Here is a 26,101-nt window from a genome sequence, read left to right as displayed (position 1 = left end):
AGCACTATCATCTACCAGTTAGTAAGCCCAGACACTTAGAGATGACTCTGTCACCCACCAGTTATTAAGCCCAGACACTTAGAGATGACTCTGTCACCCACCAGTTAGTAAGCCCAGACACTTAGAGATGACTCTGTCACCCACCAGTTATTAAGCCCAGACACTTAGAGACTTATTTTCCTATTTCTGCTAGCCAACTGGTATGCATCTAAATTTTTGTTAGCAGGGCTGGAGAGAGAGCATAATGGTGATGCCAAAGACTTTAGTGTTTGAGGTACCAAAAGTCCCTGGTTCAGCCCTAGCACCACTATAAGCCAGAGTTGAGCTGTGCTCTGGTAAAAAAGAAAAAAAAAGTTAGCTACTGTCATTGTGCACACTCACTCAAGCACACTTGCATATACTCATACCACAACACCACTGTTGTACACAGATAGCACATGACAGTCACAGGGAGACTTTAAATTCTGTGCCATAGCCATCTTCCTGGATTGGTGTGATATATGTTCAAAAATAGGTTGAATGGTCAGGCCAATGGTATTTTTACAATACTGAATATGAAATCAAGACTTTCTAAGAGTTATGGAATCTCTGGCATATGACCTTGGGGAGATCTGTGAGGAAGCACTTGGAGCATCTCCGACATGGCTTGACCTCTAGGTACCTGGCTTATCCCTACACACTGGGAGCCTGGCATAGATAGATAATGAGCATATTCACACAGGGGTGAGCTCAGACAGACACAGTGTATATACCTGACTCATCTGGCCCCAGACTTTCCTGTGCAATGCGTTTTGGCCTCTCCTCAGCAGTAAGGACTGGAACCATTAGATGCCCCCAAATTGACTGAGCTCCATCTTCTAGTCTCTGCAAAGACTTACCAATATGTTGTTCTCTTCCTCAAAGCCAGGCACATCTAGTTTGTTCCCAGCAGGGATGGCCTGGGTCCCACTGTAAGCCTCCACTGGTGGCGTCAGGATGTAAATGAGATTTTCCCAGAGAACAAAAAGGTCTCTTGTATCTGAGGGGGGACACAGCTGCAGGTAGAAGGAGCGTCCGGTGGCAAGCTTTAGGTGGAGCTGCTGTTTTGTGCCGTTATGGATGGATATCTTTACAAGCTTTAAGGGAAACAGCCTGGTTAGCTCCAAGATCTGCGTGGGCTTACCCCCTTTCTCCTGGCTGGCGGCACCATGCCTGTGGTAGTCGTCACAGATGGTTGCTGGTCGGGCCAGCAGCATGACATCAGGGAGTGTAAGGTGGGGGCTGGTGCGGACAATGCCCACAGTTACCCTTCGGGCCCTGTTGTGCACATCAATCACTTCTCCTTTTTTGCTGATCTGTATGAAGTCACTTTCGAACATGGGTGCATATTTGAACAGAGCGTACTCCCCCTTGTACAGCTGCTGCTGTAGCTTTCCCATAGAGGTATTAAACATGCCCATGGCTGGGCTGCTCTGAGCGGTGTAGTATGGTAAATCCTCCTGGCAGTTCATGACTAACTTTAATCAAGACGGTCTCCCCACAGCTCCTTACCAGACCTTGCAGAATCACCAATGTCCCTGGTCTTGTGGCAGGTGAGTTAGCAGTTTGTTTCTGTAGACTTTGTTTGGGTGTGACTAAGGACAGGGTTGGAGTGCCGACTCAAACTGCTCAGTGCCAGAGATAGTCACAGCTGGACAAGACCATGCTCTGTAGAGGGCATGGAGACATTAGGATGCTCAGACGTCTAGAGTGCAGAGGTTGGGGTCCCAGGGGAAGTCAGGTCATACAGATGTGGAGGTGGGTTGAGGTCAGGGCTCCGGTGGATGTCAGGGTACACAGATACTGGTGTTCACTAGGGCCAGGGAGGATCTTCTTCAGCCTGACCTCCCTTGATTCCACACATTCAGATGCCAACCATGGCCTAGTTGTTCCTCTCCTCAGAGACTGAAGACTCTGCTTACTACTAAGCCACCCAGTGGGGCCACTTTTATCCACTGTGGGCATTGTGACCTGTCCTCATTACACTGTTTGTCACTGTTGCCAGAGCCTCTTCCCCCACCCCCAGCAGAGATGAGCCACAGTCTCCACTTATCTGCACCCGGCTCACCATGGAGTCCCATCTCAGGACTGAATATATCCTGAAAACTTGCTTTCCAAAAGGGTTAGGCTAACTTTCTTTTTTAAATATAATTTTTATTTATGACATGTAAACACTGACAAAAACCATGGGATAAGAGTGGTACAACTCCACACAGTTCCCACCATCAGAACTCTGTATCCCATCCCCTCCCCTGACAGCTTTCCTATTCTTTACCCCTCTGGGAGCATGGACCCAGGGTCACTGTGGGATGCAGAAGGTAGAAGGTCTGGCTTCTGCAATTGCTTCCCCACTGGATATGGGCATTGACAGGTGGCTCCATACTCCCAGCCTGTCTCTCTCTTTCCCTAGTGGGGTGGGGCTCTGAGGAAGTGGAGCTCCAGGACACATTGGTGGGGTCGTCTGTCCAGGGAAGTCAAGTTGGCATAATGGTAGCCTCTGGAACCAAGTGGCTGAAAAAAGAGTTAACATATAAAGCCAAGCAAATTGTTGACTAATCATGAACCTAAAGGCTGGAAAAGTTCATATGAAGAGTTGGGGGTCTTCATTTTGTAGATAGTTAGTAGTACTATTTTAGTTATATTCCAAAGAGCCCATGACTATATTAGTGTGTGTGTATGTGTGTGTGTGTGTGTGTGTGTGTGTGTGTTTCTAACAGAAATACTTACTCTTTCTAGTATTTCTAATTGTAGAGAGTTTCCTTATAGTGGACATTGGCAAGTGGGTAAGCATGTTAAAATAAGGTGTTTTCCATATTTGTACTATCAGAGAAGTAGTAAGATTAACGCCTTGTGGGCCAGCACAATAGCACAACTGTCTAGTTGACCTGCTTTAGCAAGCCTGTAGCCCAGGCTTGACCCCCGGCCCTCATCTCGGGAGAGGAAGTTCAGTGCTGTGGTGCATCTTTCTGTCTCTTGTTTTCCTTTGCCTGAAACAGTTGGCCTAGAGTGGGGAAGCTCTGGCACGGAAAAAAAATGGCATATTTTAATAAGGATTTTGTTTAAATAAATTATAGAGCATCCTTTGATACTCTGAAGCTATAAATTATGTAGGTCTCGATTGTCTTGAAAAGATAGCCTTAATTTTCTTGAAGAAAAAAAGCAAACAGATGTTAAACTTGTGTGGTATGTAGTTCAGTTTATGTGAAATCATGCCCGTTTTAAAATATGCTCAGTGAAATATTGAAAGTGTTTATTTCTGGATGGTGTACTTTTAATTTTTTTCATATTTTCTGTATTATCAGGGTAGTTATAATTTCTAGGAGCAGGAGTAATAAAGTACCTGTTTCTACCTCCAGGATAAGTTTTATGTTTCGACATGCCCTTAAATACTGATGAGATTCTCCTTGTGAACCAGCATCCTGACCCACAGGGAAAAGGGCTTTCAGTGTCTATCTTGTGCTCTGTCAGAATGCTTCAGAGGAAAAAGGTCTGGAAAACTTGGCCAGCTTGTGTAAATACTGTTAATTCAGTAAAACTGAAATGTCCTTATTCGGACAAAATGCATGATACATGATTCAGAGTACTGTGTGTGCTTTACAGGTCAGAGCAAACATTTTTCTCTCTTTTATGCTGAAATATATGATTACTTCTGGTAATGTATATGTCCTTTATTTATTGAGAGCTGTTTACATATCAGTATTAATTCTCACCGCTCTCTTCAATGTTTTTCGTGTTATTTTCAACTTCAGATCTGTATAACTTATCTTTCCCAACACCATTCACTCACCAAAATAACGCCGTGAATATGCTGCAGTAGTTTGGGCATTTCTTTTTTAAAGTGAGTGATGTACAGTGGTGTTTACAAGATTATAAGGTTATATAGTACAGACCCACACCTCACCTCTACCAGGGTTCTGTGCTCCCACCCTCCCAGTGATAACCACTGTCGTTCTCAGTCTTGAAGACAGCTTGGTTATTTCTTTTTCCTTTCAAGTTCATGTGCTTCAGTTCTCTAGATCCCACAGATAAGTGAGACCATCTGGCAGTTGTCTTTCACCTCTTTACTTGATTTATCACCTCCATTTCCCAAGCTCTAGTTTTGTTTTTTTTTTTAATGGAATACATGGCACCAAACATGTAATTTGATCTAAATGTTTTGAAAAAATAATTAAAAGGTATATATTATTTTATTAAAGGCATGTACATGCCATCATGTATATTACACAATGCTTATCTTATGGTTCCTTTGGAATATTGGGTCGAATGCCTTTCTCAGAAGAAAATAGAAACTATATTAATTGAGGATTTATGAACCTTGGGATTATTTTCAAATTAGACCAACAGTAGAAACTTATAGCCATCATGTTGACCATTCTGGCAAATATATGTCTAATTTTATGAGTTTGGTGAAGTTTCTATCTGAAATTCCTGTGGCTAGTAGAAAAATGGGGAGTCTCGGGAGTCGGGCTGTAGCGCAGCGGGTTAAGCGCAGGTGGTGCAAAGCACGAGGACCGGCATTAAGGATCCTGGTTTGAACCCCGGCTCCCCACCTGCAGGGGAGTCGCTTCACAGGCGGTGAAGCAGGTCTGCAGGTGTTTACCTTTCTCTCCTCCTCTCTGTCTTCCCCTCCTCTCTCCATTTCTCTCTGTCATATCCAACAACGACAACAACAATAATAACTACAACAATAAACAACAAGGGCAACAAAAGAGACTAAAAATAAATAAAGTAAAAAAAAATTTTTAAAAATGGGGAGTCGGGTGGTAGCTCAGCGGGTTAAGCGCACATGGTGCAAAGCACAGCGGAAGGATCCCAGTTCGAACCCCTGGCTCCCCACCTGCAGGGGAGTTGCTTCACAAGCGGTGAAGCAGGTCTGCAGGTGTCTGTCTTTCTCTCTCCCCTCTGTCTTCCCCTCCTATCTCCATTTCTCTTTGTCCTATCCAACAACAATGACATCAATAACAGCAACAATAATAATTACAACAATAAAACAAGGGCAACAAAAGGGAATAAATAAATATTTAAAAAAATTTAAAAAAGAAAAATGACCTTATTTTATTTGCCTCATTACTTAAGAACCTCAAATTGTTAAGTACAAATGGAGCTGACTTTTTTGTATGTGGTATATGTGGTAGTCTAATTTCACTCTTTTGCATGTTTCAACCCAATTTTTCCAACACCACTTTCTAAAAGGGGGCTGGCTAGTAGAATGTGGTGTGCTGATGTTATCAGGATCTTAATTCACAACATGGAGTTCAAGAATTCTTCAGCATGCCTTTTTCTCCCCACCTCATCCCTGCACCCCTGCATGCCTGCACCCCTGGGCTTCTGGGAGCTGGAATATTGGTCAGCGTTGCACTTCTCAGAGCACAGCTTCACACAGATCCTTTTAGATGTTCAGCTGTAACACTTCTCATTAACTGACACCAAGTCAGAATGGTCATGCAGTCACGCTGGATTTTAGAAAGTAATCTCTAGATGAGCTGTGTATTTTCTGTGCTGATGAGATGAATTATTCTTTCAAAAAGTACTTGGAAGCAATTAGTTGATCTGAAACTGCTAATGCGTAAGCTTTCATGTCCATCTCAAAGGCTGCTTCCTCCCTAAAGTCCTGTTTACTCCTCCCCTGGAGAAACAGTCTCCTGCTCTTAAGGATCCTAAGAATTCTTTTTATTTGCTTGTTTTTACCAGAGTACTGCTCAGCTCTGTTTTATGGTGGTTCGTGGGAAATTGAAACTGGGATTTTGGAGTTTCCGGTATGAATCTTTTTGAATATCCATTATGCTATCCACCCCCACCTGATCCTGAATATCTTGATATTTGCAGGTGTGTCCTTCGTCTGCACATTGCCAAGCAGCTGTCTGATGTCTGTGTCTGTGAGGTGCACTGTGTGAGGGATTGATATGTCTGCCAAATGTCTATGCTCTCCACTCACTCTTGGGTGCCAGGAATACAGCAGACACACAGACACTTAGGCTGTGATAACTGAATTAGGAAGTTTTAGTTCTTTGTTGGGAAATTGTGAGCATGTGGTTGAGCTTGGCAGGGCTTGACTTGAGGGACACCCATCCTCTCCCTGCCCCCAAAGCACCCTACATTCCATGCTACTAATGGCCCGTCCCGAATGGCCTGTCCCATCCCTTTATTATTATCAATTTTCCTGATTTGTCTTACAAATGAATAATGATCTCCTTCCTAAGTCCCCTCAGGGTATTGCTAATTCCCTAGTTGAATCCCTAGCAACGGTTGCTGGGGAGGTTCTACCTTTCCAGCCCCTCCCATTTTTCTCCTCCCCTCTCCTAACTATGTCTGGATGGTGAAGCCACTTCTGGGGCAGGCCTGGCTCTTCTGGGTCCAGGGGGAGGGAGAAAGGGGGGCGTGCAGGGGGAGGCCATTGCGGTTTTTGGCTCCATGTGGTTTTAACCAGGTGCCTACACGCCTGACTCTGGGGCGTCCACATGAATAAAGATTTGTATTGCTACCACCATGAACTTGGTTCCTGGGTCATCTCTCCCTCCAGTGAAGCTAGCCCAACAGTTCATCTTTGTTGTGGGGAGATGAGATGGAGATAACTTGGCTTTTCTGAATCAGCCAGTTTTCTCATCTGCTGCAATTGAAGATGATCCCACAAAACTTTAGCTTTATTATATACAAGGATGTGTTAAACTCGTTTGTTTTACCTATCACTATGTAAATGCTCTAAAAGGACTAATGACCCATTAATAAGTACATGTTGATATTAAAAAAGACAACTAAGGTGTAGTATGGGTTAATGTTGTAGTTTTTTTTTTGCATCTGTTTACAGATGCTTTTATCATAATAGCAAAAATGAAGCTTTATTTAATTTGAATGAACTACTAGAAGTGTTTATTTCTTGCTTTGATTCTGTGAACAAAGAGATTCTGTTATTATTTATTAGGCCCTTCTGATGACAGGTAAACCTGAGGAGAATCACAGAGAATCTGTTGTTATTTATTAGGCTTTTCCTTCTGGTGACAGGTAAACCTGAGGAGAATCACAGAGAATCTGTTGGGGAAGAAAGGGGGAGGGATGGCTCTTATCTTTTCATATCCCATTACTCATGGTCAGCAGTGCTTAACTTTGGAAGCGACAAACAACCTTAAAGAAATGAAAAATATTACCAAGCCTTACTCTTCAAAAAAAAAAAAAATCATTAGTGATTTACAAAATTACAAGAAAACAGGGCTACAGCTCTGCACCGTTCCCACCACCAGAGTTCTGAATCCCAGTCCCTCCATTGGAAGCTACAGCAGTTTTTTTCCCAAGGTTCTCCTAAGGCTGCAGATATGGGCTGACTATTATTTCTAAAACCATCTGTCTAGATTTGCATAGGTTTGCCTTTTTTTTTTTTAATGGTCCTGTTTTCTCTTCCTTTCCAAGTCACACCTACACCTACTACTACTTCTGAATGTCCCTCCCTTTTTTGTCTTCTCTCTCCGGGTCCTGATGGAGTTGGAGTTCAGAGCCCTCTGGTCATCTTCTCCTATCGTTTCTTCCCCTCTGGGAGTCTGGACCTAGGATCTTCATGGGGTGCAGAAGGTGGGCATTCTGTCATTGCTTCTCTGCTGGACATGGGTGTTGGCAGGTGGATCCACACGCCCAGCCTGCTAAACATCACTTTTTATTTCGGGCTTTTTGTGTGCACAGATATGTCAGTGCCTTTCTCTAGGAAGCTGCAATTCAGCTCTGCCTTCTCCTCTACGTATGTCTGTCAGTCTCCTGCTTACCCAACCTCAACTTCTAGGATAGTTTGCATCCAGTTTAGGGTGTTAGCAAGCCTCTGCTTATCCTAACTAGTAGCTTCACTAGAAAAGTGAGTAAAAATTGTTCCTGTTAAGTGTGAGGGTGAAGCACTGGGAGTGGCTGTGTAGGTGGCACAGCTACCTGGAGAGAGCAAGTGCAACAGGTGAGGAGAGACTGGGGAGGAGCAGAGAATGTCAGGTGGTAACACAGGTGGAGAAGGAAGAATGTGGCTGCATTTGTAATCCTTGGCTGCATGCCATATATCGACTTTTCAGAAATATAGTGATGATGGCAATGCAGGGTAGAAACCTGAGCAATTTGTCAATGTCACCTGAGTTCAGAGAAAAAAATTATGGAATGTTACATGCCTTTGATGAACCATCTTTCATTGCAATAAGCAGACAACTGGCTATCTAAAAACATTGAAAAAGTATTTAATTTTAGAGACTGGCCTTTTTTAAAAAATTGGTTTAGTAGTGATAGACAAGACCATAGAAGAAGAGGGGTACATTTCCACACAATTCTCACCACCAGAGTCCCCTGTCTCATCCCCTCCATTGGAAACTTTCCTGTTTTTTATCCGTCTAGGAGTATGGAGCAAAGATCTTTATGGGGAGCAGCAGGTGGGAGGTCTGGCTTCTGTCATTGCTTCTCCACTGGACATGGGTGTTGGCAGGTGGATCCACACCCCCAGCCTGTCTCTGTCTGTCCCTAGTGGGGCAGGGCTCTGGGGAGGGGAGGCTCCAGGACACATGGGTGAGGGCGTCTGCGCAGGGAAGTCAGGATGGTGTCATGGTAGCATCTGCAACTTGGTGGCTGAAAGGCAGTAGATATAAAGCAGAACAAATTGTTTAATAATCAAGAACCTAAAGGTAAGACTAGAGCAGATGAGATTTGGGGTCTCCCTTTTGGAAAAAGCTAGTAGGTCTAATTTGGATGTATTCCAAGGGGCCCATGACTAACTAATTTTTTTCTGAGCCAACATGACAACTAGCATGCAGCTGAGCCAAAGGTATTGTCTGGGGAGATGGTGTCATAGTTGGAAAAAGGACTAGAAAGCTGGATCAGGAAAGAGAGTAACTCCCAAATATGGGAAAAGTATATAAGTACAGTCAACAATAAACCCTACCTATTTGATCTGGGGCCCATATTCAGCACAGGAAGCTGGGTGACCTCTGCCTCCCTGTAAGTCTAAGCTCACATTCCGTGGTCATAGCTAGGAACATTTTTAGGCTGCACTCATTGCAGGATCGGTCTTCCTTGAGTGGCAGAATATATTAACCCAGTCTCCCTTTGGAGAATGGAACATTCCCTACCTTTGTTGACCCACACTGAAGGCAAGGTCCTGTAGAGGCCCATAAGAGGGCCCACTATGTTGTTCCAGTGAAAGTAGAGAGAGGGATCTATTAGAGGTCTAGGCCCATCATGTCTGTGTGGGAATCCCAGGACTCCCTGATGAGGGCTCTGCATAATGGGGTGGCCTGGCTGTGATTAGAAAAGCCATCATTAAAGTATGGATGCTGACTCTTTTATGATCATTAACATTATAATTTGCTCTTATATTTTTTGTATTTCAATATTTTATCAATATATATTTAATTAAAAAAAGCTCACTTGTTAATGCAATGTCCTTTTTCTCAGGTCAGAAAAATATAAAGACATATTTTTATTTATTTATTCTTTTTTTTCAGTTCTTTTTTACTTTCTGATTTTTTTATTTTAGTACTTTATTTATTTATTTTTTTGAATTATATGTCAACAGGAGTTTGAATCTACATCATTCCCACCACCAGAGTTCTGAACCTTCAGTCTCCCCACTGCAATCCACCACAGTTCCCCTAAGGGTGTAGACGTGGGCCAACCATCATCTGTATAACTATGTATCCACATTTATATATAGCTGCCCCTTTTATTCTGATTCACTCCTCTCTTCCCCCCCAAGCCAAGCATGACAACATAACTACCTCCACATGTCCCTCTCCTGTTCCTTGTCTCTCTCTGGTGCTGAAGGAGCTGGAGTGCAGAGTCCCCTTATCTCCATCTTGTCACTTCTCCCTCACTGGGAGTCTGGACCAAGGTTGTCTTTGGGGAGCAGAAGATGTGAGTTCTATAATTGCTTCTCTGCTGAGTATGGCCGTTGACAGCTATCTTTATAGTGCCTCATAGACAATAAACTTGATTTATTTTATCATCTCCCTTTCTTCATCTATATGCAATAAAGACTATACCTACTCGGTCACTGTTTGTTTAAATTAGCCTCAAAAACAGCATGGCATATCAGAGGTGCTTCTGTTGAGAACTGTTTTCTTCTGAGCTTCAGACTGATAGGCGGGATGTCAAATGATGTGGTGATTTTGTGTTTTAATTTCAGGATTTTCTTTCATATGAATGTTTTAGCATATCCATTATACCTTCTGAATTCCGATTATTTCCTAACTCCTTTTCTGGGTCATGGTCACTTTAAAGTGTCTGGGATGTGGCAGAGCAGGTGGAGTGCAGACCTTGTGTGCAGAGACCCTGGGCTTGACGTCTGGCACTTAAGATGCCAGAGCAGTGTCTTGGGATCCCATTAATGAATCTTTAGCAAATAGTTTTCTATTTCATTACTACTGAATTCTGAAATATTGCTAATTTTCATATCTTCATTTTACCTTGATGTTGGGGTTCATAACAAAATTAATTCTGGGGATGTTGATCATTGTCTTACATTTATAAGCATCTACTCCTATGGGCTATAAGAAGTTGCAGCATTTTCATGTTTGTTCTGTTTAATGACTATTGATCTAGAAGAAAACAATTATAAAATAATATCATGTAAGGTAATCAAAGCCCTTACGTTGTCATCCTTTCCTGTTACTTTTCTTTCCTTCTTGACTTTCCTTAGAGGCACTTACAGGTGTGTGAATGTGTGTACACAGAAGGAGTAAAACATTCTTAGGCAAAATAGTTGCCTTTCTCAATCCCTTTCCTCAGTGATCATTCCTTCAAAACACATTCTCCTGTCAGACAGCAGATTATGGTGAAAAATTGGCATTCCAGTAGAAGAAGCAGTGTTAGTAAAGATATGAGAAAGAAATTTGGCAACACTAGCTGCTATGCAGAAAAACATTTGAAGGTGATGCAGTCAAGTGGTGGAGACAGCCCTTCGCTGGACAGTGATGTTGCATAGTTTCACATAGTCGAAGAAGGCCTCCTGAGAGGATGGCATTTGAGTGGAAGCCTACTGGGGAGAAGGACTGGTCACGTGGAGGCCTCCGTGTTCAGAGAAGTGGAGCCAAAAACAAAGGTGAAGATGGCTGTCCTTTCGAGAGTCAGGGAAAGCTTAGAGCTTGAGGTCAAAGTGGTAGCTCTCGGCCAGATCTCATTTGACCTTATAGATACAGATAGAGAATTTTATCTTTATTTTAATTTGACTGAGAACTTGAGGATTTTAAAGCAGGTGTTCAAGTAATATGCATTAAAAAACCCACTCAGTGTAGTCTTATCTGTTTATATTAAAATAAATATATGTATTTATATAATAATAAAAACAAGCTATCCAAGCAGAACATTAAATTATGTAGAGGGTTTGGTTGTATATATGGCTAGATTTAGAGAATTCTTAGTGCAGGGAAGGAATAAGAATTTTTCTTTATTATCTTTACTTTTGAACTCATATATTTTATGATTTTTATTTTATGCTTGAAAAAGCAGCTGTTGAACTTCAGATTTTATCCCTCATATGGATAAATAACACTGGCTTATTTTGAATGATAAATTTGCTGTAATCATCTTTTTAAAATGACTATCATCATTACTAAATTTTAGTATATTCTTTCATGCTACTGAGTACAATTGATCTAGACATTTGGAGCATTTAAATGAGAGTTTCTCGTGTGAAACAAATTTGTTACTAATTATTAGAATGACAGTTATGAAATTAATTTTGTGTAGAACTCCACAGATTATACTTTAGTAATCCTTCTTTAAATAATAAAACCCAGGAACATATACTAAGTATAATGCATAACTTGTTCAATCATAGAAAGCTTCCTTTGGAGGTCATTTTCACATGTATTACTACATTAAGAATTCCGCCTCTAAGCCACCATGAAAACTCCATCATTTCAAATAAAAACAAATATGAATGTGGGAATTAAAAATAATATTATACCATGGCATGAAGCACAAGGACCGGCATAAGGATCCCGGTTTGAGCCCCCGGCTCCCCACCTGCAAGGAGTCACTTCACAGGCGGTGAAGCAGGTCTGCAGGTGTCTGTCTTTCTCTCCCCCTCTCTGCCTTCCCCTCCTCTCTTGCTTTTTCTCTTCTCTATTCAACAACAACAGCAACAACAACAACAATGATAAACAACAAGGGCAATGAAAGGGAAAATATGGCCTCCAGGAGTTGTGCAGGCACTGAGCCCCAGCAATAACCCTAGAGGCATAATAATAATAATAATAATAATAGTATTATATGGACATAGGAAATAGCATAATGGTTATACAAAAGAGTTTCATGCCCGAGGCTCCAAATTCCCAGCTTCAATCCCCTGTACCACCATAACACCATAAACCTTTCCCTCTCCCTCCCTCTCCTTCCTCTCTCTCCCTCTCCTTTCTCTCCCTCTTTCCTCTCCCTCTCCTTTCTCTCCCTCTCTTCCTCTCTCTTTCTCTCCTTCCTCTCCCTCTTTCTTCTCTCTCCCTTTTCTTCTTTCTCTCCTTCCTCCCTCTCCCTCTTTCCTCTCTCTCCCTTTCCTTCTTCTTCCTCTCCATCCTCTCCCTCTCCTTCATCTCCTTTTCCCTCCCTCTCCCTCTCTTCCCTCTCTCTGTTCATCCTCTCCTTCTCTCTCCTTCCTCTCTCTCCCTCTTTCCTCTCTCTCCCTCTCCTTCCTCTCCCTCTCTTTCCTCTCTCTTCCTCTCCCTCTCTTTCCTCTCTCTCCCTCTCCTTCCTCTCCCTCTCTTTCCTCTCTCTTCCTTTCCCTCTCTTTCCTCTCTCTCCCTCTCTCCCTCTCTTTCCTCTCTCTCCCTCTCCTTCCTCTCCCTCTCTTTCCTCTCTCTCCCTCTCCCTCTCTTTCCTCTCTCTCCCTCTCCTTCCTCTCTCTCCCTCTCCTTCCTCTCCCTCTCTTTCCTCTCTCTCCCTCTCCTTCCTCTCCCTCTCTTTCCTCTCTCTCCCTCTCCTTCCTCTCCCTCTCTTTCCTCTCTCTCCCTCTTCCCCTTCCTCTATTCCATAGCCCTTCCCCCTCTCTTCCTCCCTCCTCCCCTCATTAAAGTCAGTACTATATATATTTTAAAAGATACCATAAATCTTTGCTGTAACACAGCTTGTCAGAGATGTCATCTGACATAGAGATATCTCAGGGGTTCCAAGTTAAGTGTGTACGACTTTTTAATTATTGTAAAATTCTGAAATTAGTGAGTTGAGGACTCTGTGTCATCCTAAATAGGTATTTCTAAATGATGTGATTACTAATTCTAATTTCTAGTAGAATTAGACACTGTGATAAAATCTTAATGAAATTGAAGAAGTTTCTTCCTGCTGGGCTTCTTGGAGTTGTAGTGTATGCTAGGTATGTCCAAAAGAGGAAAGGTAGCAAGCAGAGTTTTCTAAACTTATGTGGCCACAGATTTTTGGCAGTGTTATTATTTTTAGAATACACTGGAAATTCTTCAGTTCCAGGACACATTGGTGAAGTTGTCTGCCCAGGAACGTCAGGATGGAATCATGGTAGCATCTGCAACTTGGTGGCTGAAAGGTGGTTAGATAATAAAGCAGGACAAATTGAGTAATGAACAGGAACCAAAAGGTAGAAATAGAGCAGATGAGAATAGGGATTGTAGAGTAGAAAGGAGCTAGGAAGTCTATTTTGGGTATGTTCCTAGGGGCCCATTACTTTTGTAGTTTTTGCTTGAGTTTGACAGCTAACGTGGCGTTAGACCTGAAACCAACTCCAGACAGTATAACAAATATATTGTCTGGGCAAGAAAGTTGGATCAGGGGTGGTCTGGGAGGTGTTGCAGTGGATAAAACATTGGATTCTCAAGAATGAGGTCCAGAGTTCAGTTCCTGGCAGCACATGTATCAGAGTGATGTCTGGTTCTTTCTCTCTCTCTCCTTCTATCTTCATGAATAAATAAATAAAATCTTTAAAGAAAAGTTGGATCAGGGCAGAGCTCCTCAACTTGAAGAAAATCTATAAATAAAATTAGCTGTTTACTCCATCAAACTGACAAATAGAAATAACTGGGCAAATAATCATCAATTTAAAATAAACTCAAAACAAAACTTAGAATGGATGTAAGTAAACCACATATATCAATAATCATTCTAAATGTGAATGGCCTAAACTCATCTGTCTTCTTTTGATAATGAAAACCATTCTCACTGGTGTGAGGAGGAATCTCAATGTGGTTTTAATTTGCATTTCTCTAATGCTGCATGAAGTGGAACATTTCATATATTTATGAGCCATATGTATCTCTTCTCTAGAGAACTGCCTATTCATATCTTCTGCCACTTATTTATTTTGTTCTTGTTGATCTGTATAAGTTCTTTGTAGGTGCTGGATATCAACTGCTTGTCTAAAGTGTAGTGTACAAATATCTTTTTTAATTTTTTTGGTTTCTTGTTTATCCTTATGGAATTGTCTTTTGATGAGTAGAAGCTTTTTAATTTAATATAATCCCATTTGTTCAGTCTTATTTTTCCCTTATCTGTGGGGGTGGTATGTCTTTAATGTTAAGATCCTGAAATGTTTCACCAATGTATTCTTCTATGTATTCTATATAGTTTCAGGTCTAATATCCAGGTCTTTGATCCACTTTGAGTGGTGCATAGTGTTAGGTGGTGTTCTAGTTTTATATTCCTGCATGTGATTGTCCAATTCACCCCACACAATTTTTTGTTAGAGACTTTCCTTTTACCTTTGGGCACTTTGGCCATTTATCATGTATAGTGTGTCTATACATGTGTGGGCTTAGTTCTGGGCTCTCTAGCCTATTCCATTGACCCATATGTCCATTTTTGTTCCAGTACCACACTGTTTTAACATCATAGATAGTGTGCCCATACATGTGTGGGCTTAGTTCTGGGATCTCTATCCTATTCCATTGGTCCATATGTCCATTTGTGTTCTAGTCTCACACTGTTTTAACTACTGTTGCTTTGTAATATAAATTGATATCAGAATTGTGATGCCTCCATTTTCTACCCCCAACACCCACCTCAGGAGAACATTTTCTATTAGTGGGTTTTATAGTTACACATGAATTTTTGAGTCAGTTGTTCAATTTCCTTGAAATATGTCATAGGGATTTTAATAGGGATAATTTAACTACATTCTTTACAATCTGAATTCCTTTTAATATCTCTTTCTTGCCTGATTGCAATGATGAGGACTTCCAGGACTATGTTGAATAGAAGTGGTGATAGTGGACACCCTTGCCTAGTTCCTGATTTTAGGGAGAAAGCTTCAATTTTTCATTATCAAGCATTATGTTCTCCATGAGTTTGTCATATATAGCTTTTATTATTTTGAAGAATTTTCCTTCCACTCCCTCTTTCTTGAGGGCCTTCATCATAAATGGGTGTTGGACTCTGTCAAATGCTTTTCTTCATCAATTGATAAAATCATGTGATTTTAATATTTCTTTTTGTTAACAGAGTGGATTACATTGATTAACTTGTGGATGTTAAACCATCCTTGCTTTCCAGAGATGAATCCCACTTGATCTCAGTGGATTATTCTCTTAATATGTTGTTGGATTCAGTTAGCCAAGATTTTGTTGTGGATCTTTGCATCAATGTTCATCAGGGATATAGTTCTATAGTTTTCTTTTTTGGATGGAATCCTTTCATGGTTTGGGGATCAGCATGATATTAGTTTCATAAAATGTGTTTTGGAGTGTTCCCTCTTCTATTTCCTGGAAGAGTTTGAGGAGAATGGGTGTTAATTCTTCTTTGAGTGTTTTATAAAATTCATTCGTATAGCCATCTGGGCCTCAGCATTTGTTCTTGGGGTTTTCTTACTGTTTCAATTTCTGCACTAGTTATTAGCCTGTTAAGTTTATTTACTTCTTCTTTATATATATTTTTTATTTTTGTTTTTTTGCCTCCAGGGTTATTACTGGGGATCGGTGCCTGTACTATGAATCCACTGCTCCTGGAGGCCATTTTTTCTCTCTCTTTGCCATTGTTGTTTATCATTGTTGTTATTGTTGTTGTTACAGTTGTTGTTGGATAGGACAGAGAGAAATCGGGAGAGGATGGGAAGACAGAGGGGGAGAGAAAGACAGACACCTGCAGACCTGCTTCACAGTTTGTGATGTGACCCCCCCAGCAAGTGGGGAGCTGGGGGCTTGAACTGGGATCCTTATGCCAAAGGATCTTTGCACTTTGGCCATATGCACTTAATGCACTGCATTACAGCTCGACCCTCACTTCTTCTTCTGTCAAGGTTGGCTATTGGTATGATTCTAAGATTTGTTAATTCTTCTAAGTTGTTGAATTTATTTCCATATAGATGGCCATAGTAGTCTTACATGATCTTTTGTATTTCTGCCTCATCTGTTGCAATGTCTTCTCTTTCATTTCTGAGTGATATTACCATAGTGCTCTCTCTCTCTCTTTCCCCCCCTCTTTTCTCAGCTATTATGTCCTGTAGAATGCTTTCTTCCCCCTCCCTCTCCTTCCTCCTTTGGCAAACCAGTAATGCATAAATTACTTCTTTTCAAGTCATCCTCTATGTTGTTGTTTTCAGTATCTCTTAACCTCTTTTTGAGATCTCTTACTTCTTTTTTTTAATTTAATTTAATTTTATTTATTTATTCCCTTTTGTTGCCCTTGTTGTTTTATTGTTGTTGTTATTATTGTTGTTGTCGTTGTTGGATAGGACAGAGAGAAACAGAGAGAGGAGGGGAAGACAGAGAGGGGGAGAGAAAGATAGACACCTGCAGACCTGCTTCACCGCCTTTGAAGCGACTCCCCTGCAGGTGGGGAGCCGGGGTTCGAACCAGGATCCTTATGCCGGTCCTTGTGCTTTGCGCCACCTGCGCTTAACCCGCTGCGCTACAGCCCGACTCCCGATCTCTTACTTCTTAAGAAAGAAAACTAAGAAGTTTTCTCTAATTCATCCTCAATCTTGCTAGTTCTGTTTTTCTGCCTCACTTATTCTATTCTCGCTCCCCTCTGTTGTTTTCTGTAGCTCAGCTATTTTGTTACTCTGTTCTGGTACTACATTAGCTTGTTCAGCTAGTTGTGCTCTTAGCTCAGTTATTTCAGCTTTCAGCTCTCTAATGACCTCAAGATAGTCAGTGTTTTCTTACAGAGTCTCATGTGCTGTTTCCCCACTTCTGATGATCTTACTTTCGAACTCTTTCCTCACTCCTGTGAGTAATGTCTCAATTAGTGTTTGGATCTTGTCATCACAGCCCTTTGGGGGGTGTTTATCTGTGCTTTTGTCCGGGTTTATTTCTCTAATGTTTCTTCTTGGTTTATCCATTGTATATGGCATGTTATGAGGACCCTCTCTCATTACCATTCAGTTCACTAATCACATTTGCCTGGATTGGCTTGTCTTTGGTCAGGGAGAGGAGACCCAACTGCTGCTACTCTGTGCACTTTATTGATGGCCAGAAGGTGGTGCTATTGTGATCTCTATGCTTCTCTTGTTTGTATGATCTGTGGGGGGTGGGATGGGGTGGGGGGGCTGGTTGCTTTGGGCTGTCTTGTGGTCACAAATGCTGTTTTATGTCATGCCCTTGCCTTAAATTCGGAAGGCTAAAGCCCACCTGAATCAGAGGTTGAGAGTTTCTAAGCCCCTCTCCCTATTCTTCTGGCTCTAGGAACAACCTTCATTGCTTGCTGCACTCAAAGTGAAATCACCAAAATGGTACAGCTCAGCTCCATGCCGCCTGGAGCTCTCATCTGACTGTTCTTCAACCTGCACCCCTTTTGCCCAACCACACATGAGTGAGCACCACCTGAGGCGGCAGGTCTCTCAGCTGTAGATTATGACTTCAGTCGGGTCTCTTGCTTTAGTTATCTGTTGTTTTGGGAGGAGAGTCAATTAGATCCCAGTTATTCCATGACCGCGCCTCCCGGAAGTCTCTTTCTCTTAATGAATGTAGCTAATGGTTTATATATTTTATTCTTTCAAAGAACCAGCTCTTGTTTCCCCCAACACTGTTTATGGAAAGACTTTCCTTATTGTGTTGTAGACTACTGGGAGTGGAGTAGATGTCTTAAAGCTTTATTGGGCACGAGTACCACAGCACTGCATTACATGTAGTGCATTTTCCCCACCCAAAATGACTTTTGGTCTTGTTAGAGAAGTAAAGAAGACATATAAAAGAAATATATCATAGTATTTGCCATGCTTCAAAGTCAGTTATAACAGAGATCATGAAAGAGCATTGTGACTAATAGCTGACATGGTTCTAGGCAAATTTCCATGAATTAACAGAATCAGTCATATAAATAACTTTGGCATGACTAAATTGGCACACCAGCTTTGGCATTAAGAGGAAGATTCTTTTGCAGTTCAAAGGCTCTGTTGGAGGCAAGAGTCATTTACAAATGAACTTTCTTGCTTCTTTGTCTCAGAGAATTTTATACATGTAATGGGGTGGGAAATCCAGGATGTGTTTCCATGACAAAGAGATGGGGGACCTGAGACTACCTGGTGTCTCAGCTTCCTGGGTCATGACTTCCAAGATCATTACTGGCCTTCAGTGAATTCCCTTCTTTTAAATCAAAGCTTATAGGATGTCTTAACCTTTATTATTCTTAAGGGGCTAGATATCAGTAACAGAGTGGAGTTTTGTTTGCTCTGTTTGCTTTTGAGTTTCTGCTGTTACCTTTTTGAGTTACAGATTATGTTTTAGTATATTAACTTCCTAAGTCTAATTCATGTCACTTCAAGCCCCTCTAGGGTTATGTCACACAGCATTGTCCCTTTAAAACCACAGTTCTGAAGAAAATAAACAGGAATTTTATCTTGTAGGAAGCCATTCACAAGTCATTTACATTATACTTGAAAGTGATAAAAATAGGTCTGGAACTGTAAGTAAGGAACTTGGAATTAGAGGGATGTAGAATTCCTTCTGTTTTCTCAACTTAGTTTAGATTAGATTAAGAACACCTGCTTAGAAGCAATTTTTGACCCAGTTAAGTTTTGAAATCCCTCCTGAGCTAACTTTGTGTCTTGGCATGAGTGATTGATGTCTCCTGGGGCTAATGGCCCAGGCACTGTTCCTCAGAGTGGAATTACTTGGCCCAGAACAACATGTCTGTGAATAGTGATTGGTTGGATGACTGTGGGAGCACCTGCTTGTCAGATCCTCAGAATCCACATTTTCCTGTAGCTGTTTTATTCTCCGTCTGCTTGGCTCTCTCTGTTCAGCTAAAGTTAGTGAATGTACTCTCTTCTTTCTTTTTTCTTTTCTTTTCTTTTTTTAAAGATTATAACCTCTTGTTTACTTCCTAGGAACACAAAAGTGTTGTGGTTATGGTAGTTGGTTCTGTAGGGTAATTGATGTAGGGTTTGGACAGTCATGGGATGGAAAAATTTTAAGGACCATCAGGCTAGGGTCATGTTTCATCATCAATTTCTTAGAGGAATCATAATTATGAGTTCCTGGAATTAAGACTATGTTATCAGATTTAAACAGAACTACTTTTTTTTTCCTGTGTGCAGACTTTAATGATTTTTCAAAACATCGTGTAGATACTGTTTAAAGTTAGCTAAGTATATGCAGTGGTTGTGGCTTAGTAACAATGAATAGTTGAAACATTCATGACAACATAAAAGCCATGACAGAATCACCTCAGACCCTATGAGTACCAACAATCAAAGTGGTTTATACTAATATTGAATTACTGGTCTTTGATCATTTCAACCCTACCCAGTGATCAATGATCCATGAAATCTAAATGTCCAGATTTAGATCTGTACATCTAGATGTCAAGTCCTTCACCTGTGCTTCACACTTACAGACCTAGTTATCGCTAGAATTTCAAACTGGCTATCACAAAGGCACTTCTAAATCAGTCCAAAGTTCAGCTCACCTAGCCGTATTTATCAGAACAGAAATCTTCATCTGAAGTTATCTTCTCTACGGTTCACCACCTTGCCCAATCTGGGAAGTTAGGAGCTAACCTCCCCCCTCCCATACACCTTAATACACATTTAGTCAGTAAAGGTCATGTTCATACCTCATTTCTTGCCTTTATCCCTAAATAATTGTTGAGTCTTAACAATCTCCTGCCTCCTAAATATATCTTTTGTTCTCACTCTGTAAGAGTCTTTCTTTTCCTGACACACAAATATTGCAGCATTATGCTAAGAATCAAATCATGGCAGTTGTACCCATTATGAAATGACAAAAATCTAAAGTTTTATATGATTGACCTGGTCACTCAGCCATCTGGTTATTGCACCCCTGTCTAGCCTCTTCCACTGTGTTCTTACTTCTGCTGACCACAGCTCTCACACCTCCTGGAGCCTGGATGACTAGCATTATTGTGGCAGTTTGAAAAAATAGTCCTTAAAGTTATTAGGCCCCAATCCTTGAATCCTTATTTAGAAAATGAGTTCTCTGGGAGTATGGATTGACCTGTCAACGCCCATGTTCAGCGGGGAAGCAATGACAGAAGCCAGACCTTCCACCTTCTGCATCCCACAGTGACCCTGGGTCCATACTCCCAGAGGGATAAAGAATAGGAAAGCTGTGTGGAGTTGTACCCCTCTTATCCTATGGTTTTTGTCAGTGTTTCCTTTTTATAAATAAGAATAAAAAAAGAATAGGAAAGCTATCAGGAAAGGGGATGGGATACTGAGCTCTGGTGGAGCTGTACCTCTCTTATCCTGTGGTTTTGTCAGTGTTTCCTTTTTATAAATAAAAATAAAAAAAAGAAAATGAGGTCTTTGTTGATGTAACTAAGTTAATGATTCTTTTATTTATTTATTTTTGTCACCACGGTTATTGCAGGGGCTAAGTGCCAGTGCTATGAACCCACTGCCCCTGGTGGCCATTTTATTTGATAAGAGAAACAATTTTTTTCATTTTATTTGTTAAGAGACATTGGGGAGGGGGTACAGAGGAGAGAGAAATCTTCAGACCTGCTTCACTGCTTGTGAAGCCTCCTCCCTGCAGGTGGGAAGCAGGGGCTCAAACCCGGATCCTTGAATGGGTCTTTATGTGCGCTTAACCAGGTGTGCCACCGCCTAGGCGGCTCCTGGTTAATGACTGACACAGGAAAATTACCCTAAATTATTTGAGTATGCCTTGCATGTAGTCACATGTATCTTTATTAGAGACAGATTTTTACAGACCTAGATAAATGCCAAGATACTGACTTAAAAAACTGGAATAAAAGTCCACAATACAAGGAATTCTGGCAGTGGCCAGAAACTAGAAGCAAGGAACGAATTTTCCCGGGAGCCTCTGGAGAGTGTATAAGCTTCCTGGCACCTTGATCTTTGCCCAGCGATACAAATTCAGAACTTTTAAAGCTGTGAATAAATAAATAAACTTCTGTTCTTTTTTTAATAAAAAAAATTTTTTTTAAATTTATTTTCCCTTTTGTTGCCCTTGTTGTTTTTATTGTTGTTGTTGTTATTGATGTCCTTGTTGGATAGGTCAGAGAGAAATGTAGAGAGGAGGGGAAGACAGAGAGGGGGAGAGAAAGAGAGACACCTGCAGACCTGCTTCACCGCCTGTGAAGTGACTCCCCTGCAGGTGGGGGCTCGAACCGGGATCCTTCCTTCGGTCCTCGTGCTTTGTGACACATGCGCTTAATCTGCTGTGCTATCGCCCAACTCCCAACTTCTGTTCTTTTAAGTCACAAAGTTTATAGTAATTTGTTATAGCAGCCACACGGAAATACTACAATTGCTGTGCCTGTTATGTTTTGAACATATTTTTGCTCGTACATTATTGATAGCCTAGAATGCTTCTCCTCCATCTCTTTGCCTGAATTTTTGTCTTCAGAGCTTACTCCGGAACTGTTTCTGCCTCTGTGGCAAGCCAGAGCTCTTGTCACATTGTGTATGTACTGTGCCATTGTTTTCAACATCTCTGCATTTACAGTGGTTGTATGAGAGGCAGTAGCACACTGCAACAATGCTTAGGAATACAGATGGCCTTTAAATTCAGTTATGTCATTGTGATAACCTTGCTGGCTACCGCTCTAAACTGGTTTCCTTAGCTAAAATAGAACTAGTAACGACAGAATAATAACAAAACAGAACTAATAGCAATAGCTACCTTGGAAGTTGCTGGGAGTATTGTCGGCTGAACTGTGTGTGAGTGCTTAGTAAGTGCCAGCTGCTCCTAGAGGCCAGGACACTCATTGTTCCCAGGACAATCTCCCCGAAGGAAGGAAGGAAGGAAGGAAGGAAGGAAGGAAGGAAGGAAGGAAGGAAGGGTACCTTGGTGGTTGCTGCCAGGGCTTCACTACTCCAGGCCAGACTTTCCAGGTGGAAAGACACACACAGAGACAGAGAGGGAGACTGAAAGCCCCCAAACACCGGAGCCCCCCCAAGTGCAGTGGGGAAGAATCCGCCTGATGCGGCACTTCAGACAGAACAGCCACCCACCCTGATGAGCTAGCGCTCCAGCCAGCAAAGAGAGTGACTGTTCTTTCCCAGTTCCCATATCACTGTACTAAGGAAATACTCATCTGCAGTACTTTTCAGGGTCACTGGTGCATTCACACACTTCTTCAGTATATGCAGCAGTGTACAAGGATGACTGTCTCACACCCTGTACCTAGCTAATAGTTTCAGTGGTATTAGTATTTAGCAGACAGCTGAATAAATGTTCATGTCTTTACATCACTGTTTCCTTACCTGCAGCTCAAAATACCCAATATTGCCTTCATTTATACACCAAAACATGGCATTTTAATTTGGAAGTATAGATTTTTAATTTATGTATTTATAGATATCTTTAATCTGTAGAGCTATAGAGACTACAAAGACGAGAGCTATATCAGGCAGGCCATCAGAGGGACTTAAAAGAAAAAGTAATTTAAAATTTAGTTAAGGAAAAGCTATTCATGTGTGCAGCCCGTGTGCATGACTTTGCAACCTTAGAGGCCCAGAAGCAGAGCTGTTGAGCCATATTAGCAGCAGTGCTCAGGACTGCTCACCGCTGAAGACCGCCATCTGCCTCAAGCCCCATCTTTCTAGTGCTGTTTGACATTTCTAAAGGTCTAGAAAAAGGGAGTGACATCATTCTCTAAAACAATCTACTGTTGGAATCATCTTTGTGGAAATTCTCTTAAAAATAATAACGGTCATTTTTTCCCCTGAGAACACCAATGCGCTCTGTATTGCTGTGACTGCTGCTCAGAGGAGATGTAGTAGCTGAGATAAGGCTTTACCTGATTGCATTAGCTTAGAAGTGCAGACTGGTGACCGGAACAAAACTCTCTTCCTAACAGTGAGCATCTTCAAGTCTCCCTGATTGTTGGGGAAGGTTGGGCTGTAATGGAACAGGCTCCTTTAATATGCCACCTTGGGTTTATTTTCCTTCTCTCACTTCCTTTTCTTTCTTTTTAAAATTTTTTAAAAATTACCTTTACTTCTTTGGTAGAGCTAACCAGATATTGAGAGGGAAGGGGGAGTTCGAGAGAGAAAAAGACACCTGAAGACCTGCTTCACCCGCAAAGCTTTACCCCTGCAGGTGGGGACTGGGGACTTGAACCTGGGTCCTTGAGCATTATAATATGTGCACTTAAGCAGGTGTGCCACCACCTGGCTCCAGTAGTGGCATTTTTTTCTTTTTCTTTTAATTTATTTATAAAAAGGAAATATTGACAAAGCTATAGGATAAGAGGGGTACAGCTCCACACAATTCCCACCACCAGAACTCCATATCCCATCCCCTCCCCTGATAGCTTTCCTATTCTCTATCCCTCTGGGAGCATGGACCCAGGGTCATTGTGGGATGCAGAAGGTGGAAGGTCTGGCTTCTGTCATTGCTTCCCTGCTGAACATGGGCGTTGACAGGTGGATCCACACTCCCAGCCTGACTCTCTCTCCCTAGTGGGGCAGGGCTCTGGGGAAGCGGGGCTCCAGGACACATTGGTGGGGTTGTCTGCCCAGGGAAGTCTGGTCGGCATCATGCTGGCATCTGGAACTTGGTGGCTGAAAAGAGAGTTAGCATACAAAGCCAAATAAATTGTTGACTAATCATAAACCTAAAGGCTGGAATAGTGCAGATGAAGAGTTGGAAGGGGGGGAGTGTCTCCCTTTTGTAGGTAGCTAGTAGGCATATTTTAGTTATATTCCAAAGGGCCTGTGGCTATACTAGTTTTTTTTTTTTTCATTTTTTTTTGCCTGATGCTGAAATCTGATGCAGGTAAATCCAAGTTATTATCTGGGGAGATGATGTCATGGCTGGAAAAAGGACCAGAAAGCTGGATCAGGGAAGAGAGTAGCTCCCTAATATGGGAAAGGGGTATAAATATTGTTAACTGTAAACCCCATCAATTTGATGTGATCTGGGGCCCATATTCGGCTTAGGAGCCTGTGTGACCCAGTAGTGGCATTTTAAACTAATGACAGTAACTGATGCGGTAACAAGTGTTTTATCTGTGATGAAATTAGTAATTTTGAAAACATTTGCTATTTTCCTGCTAGGCATAGATGAATTTTTATATGATTGTCATTATTATCTTATTATTACTACTTTTATTGTCACCAAGGCTATCACTGGGGCTTGGTGCCAGGATGATCGATCTGTCTTTGCTGGCAGTCACTTTCTTTTTCTTCTATTTTTTCCGTAGAGAAAGAGAAGTTGAGGGGAATAAAAAGGGAGAATGAAAGGCAGGCGCCTGCAGCACTGCCTCACAGCCTGTGGGGCTTCCCTCCAGGTGGGGAATGAGGGACGGGTCCTGCTCCTTGTGGCAACATGCACCCTCTACCAGTGTTCCTCCCGTGCTTCCTCTGACTGGTTTCTTTGTTGTTGTTGTTGATCCCACAATTATGGAATTGCAGAGCAGTTTAATGATTAGAATTACACAAATTAAGTATAAGCTGCTGCAGTGATCTGAGTAAAATTATACTTCTCTGTGGCCTCCAGAATAAGACTTTGTTTGGAACTGAGTGAATGTACTTAGTGAATATGAGATCACGGTGGAGGAGAATGAATCCTAAATCCAATGTGACTGTGTCCTTTTAGCAAGAAGAGACAGAGAGACATGCGAAGGACGAAGGGTCATGAGGCAATGGGGACAGGAGACTGTGGTGAGACAGCCTGGCCAGGGAACGCCACGGATTGCTGTTACTGTGGGCTTCAGGGAGAAGAGTGTTCCATCGTAAACTTCCCGAGAGAGCAGGGGCCTGCTGACTCTGATTCGTAGCCTCCAGAACTGTTGTTTTTCGCCCAAACTTTGGTGGTTTATTATGATAATGCTAGAAAACTAATATACCTATATTTACTAAAATGGAAACACAACTGTTTATTCATACCAAGAATCAATTAAATGATTTATTTTGGCAAGGAAGTTTCTAGCTTAAATTTATTTCATAACTGGCCTTGTAACCTAATACTTCATTTTTCAGTTACCACACATCTTTTACACTGGTACCCTAAGCATCTACCAGCCACTTAAAGTGTTCATAGTTGACACTTAAAAATTTTGCTATGGGGAGTTGAGCAGTAGCACAGCGGGTGCTACACATGGTGCAAAGTGCAAGGACCGGCGTAAGGAGCCCGGTTCGAGCCCCCAGCTCCCCACCTGCAGGGGAGTCGCTTCACAAGCAGTGAAGCAGGTCTGCAGGTGTCTGTCTTTCTCTCCCCCTCTCTGTCTTCCCCTCCCCTCTCCATTCCTCTGTGTCCTATCCAACAACAATGACATCAATAACTACAACAATAAAACAAGGGCAACAAAAGGGAATACATAAATATTTTAAAAAATTTGCTATGATTTAGAAAGTTCTCTAAGATTAATGTAGTTATAGAAATGAAAGATTTTATGATGGCTTCTAGCACAATAAAAGATGAATTTTGTCAGTTGCACACAAAGTAGGTACTTGTTTCAAATTGATCTAATTTAGTGTGTTAAATAGGGACATTTAGATACTTTGAATTGATTTAAAATAGCTTACAGTATTTTGAGATTTTGAGAGTATTGTTTCACATCAGTGTAAATGGAAACAGGACTTAGCACACCCACTATAGAAACCCCAGTGTTATCTTCTCTGAAAGATCTTCTACATGCCTCCATCCCTTCCCCTTCTGGCCACCATCACTTTCAGAGTCCAAGATTCGTTTTGGTTATTATTTTATTTTTCCAAGTTCATTTTAGTTATTTATATGCCACATAT

At 41.6% G+C, this 26,101-nt stretch overlaps 2 protein-coding genes across 17 annotated transcripts in view; one reads left to right on the top strand and one right to left on the bottom strand.

Moving 5' to 3' along the window:
* The window catches only part of ANKS1B (ankyrin repeat and sterile alpha motif domain containing 1B), a 1,227,618-nt gene that overhangs the window by 238,746 nt on the left and 962,771 nt on the right, over positions 1–26,101 (top strand). The gene's annotated exons all lie outside the window — the stretch shown is intronic.
* Positions 1–26,101, bottom strand: part of GARIN6 (golgi associated RAB2 interactor family member 6) — a 164,052-nt gene that overhangs the window by 977 nt on the left and 136,974 nt on the right. The window contains exon 2 of one of the 2 annotated variants that reach the window (XM_060195621.1): positions 879–1,556. In XM_060195621.1, the coding sequence (XP_060051604.1) occupies positions 879–1,490 (612 nt within the window). In that variant the 5' untranslated portion in view covers positions 1,491–1,556. Of the gene's footprint in view, positions 1–878; positions 1,925–26,101 lie in introns of those variants that run through there. The other variant, XM_060195620.1, reaches the window with a different exon arrangement.

This window comes from Erinaceus europaeus, chromosome 7 (genome assembly GCF_950295315.1).
Source record: "Erinaceus europaeus chromosome 7, mEriEur2.1, whole genome shotgun sequence".
Lineage (NCBI taxonomy): Eukaryota > Metazoa > Chordata > Mammalia > Eulipotyphla > Erinaceidae > Erinaceus > Erinaceus europaeus.
The sequence above is the reverse complement of the archived record's forward strand: the minus strand, read 5'-3'. Positions and strand labels throughout refer to the sequence as shown.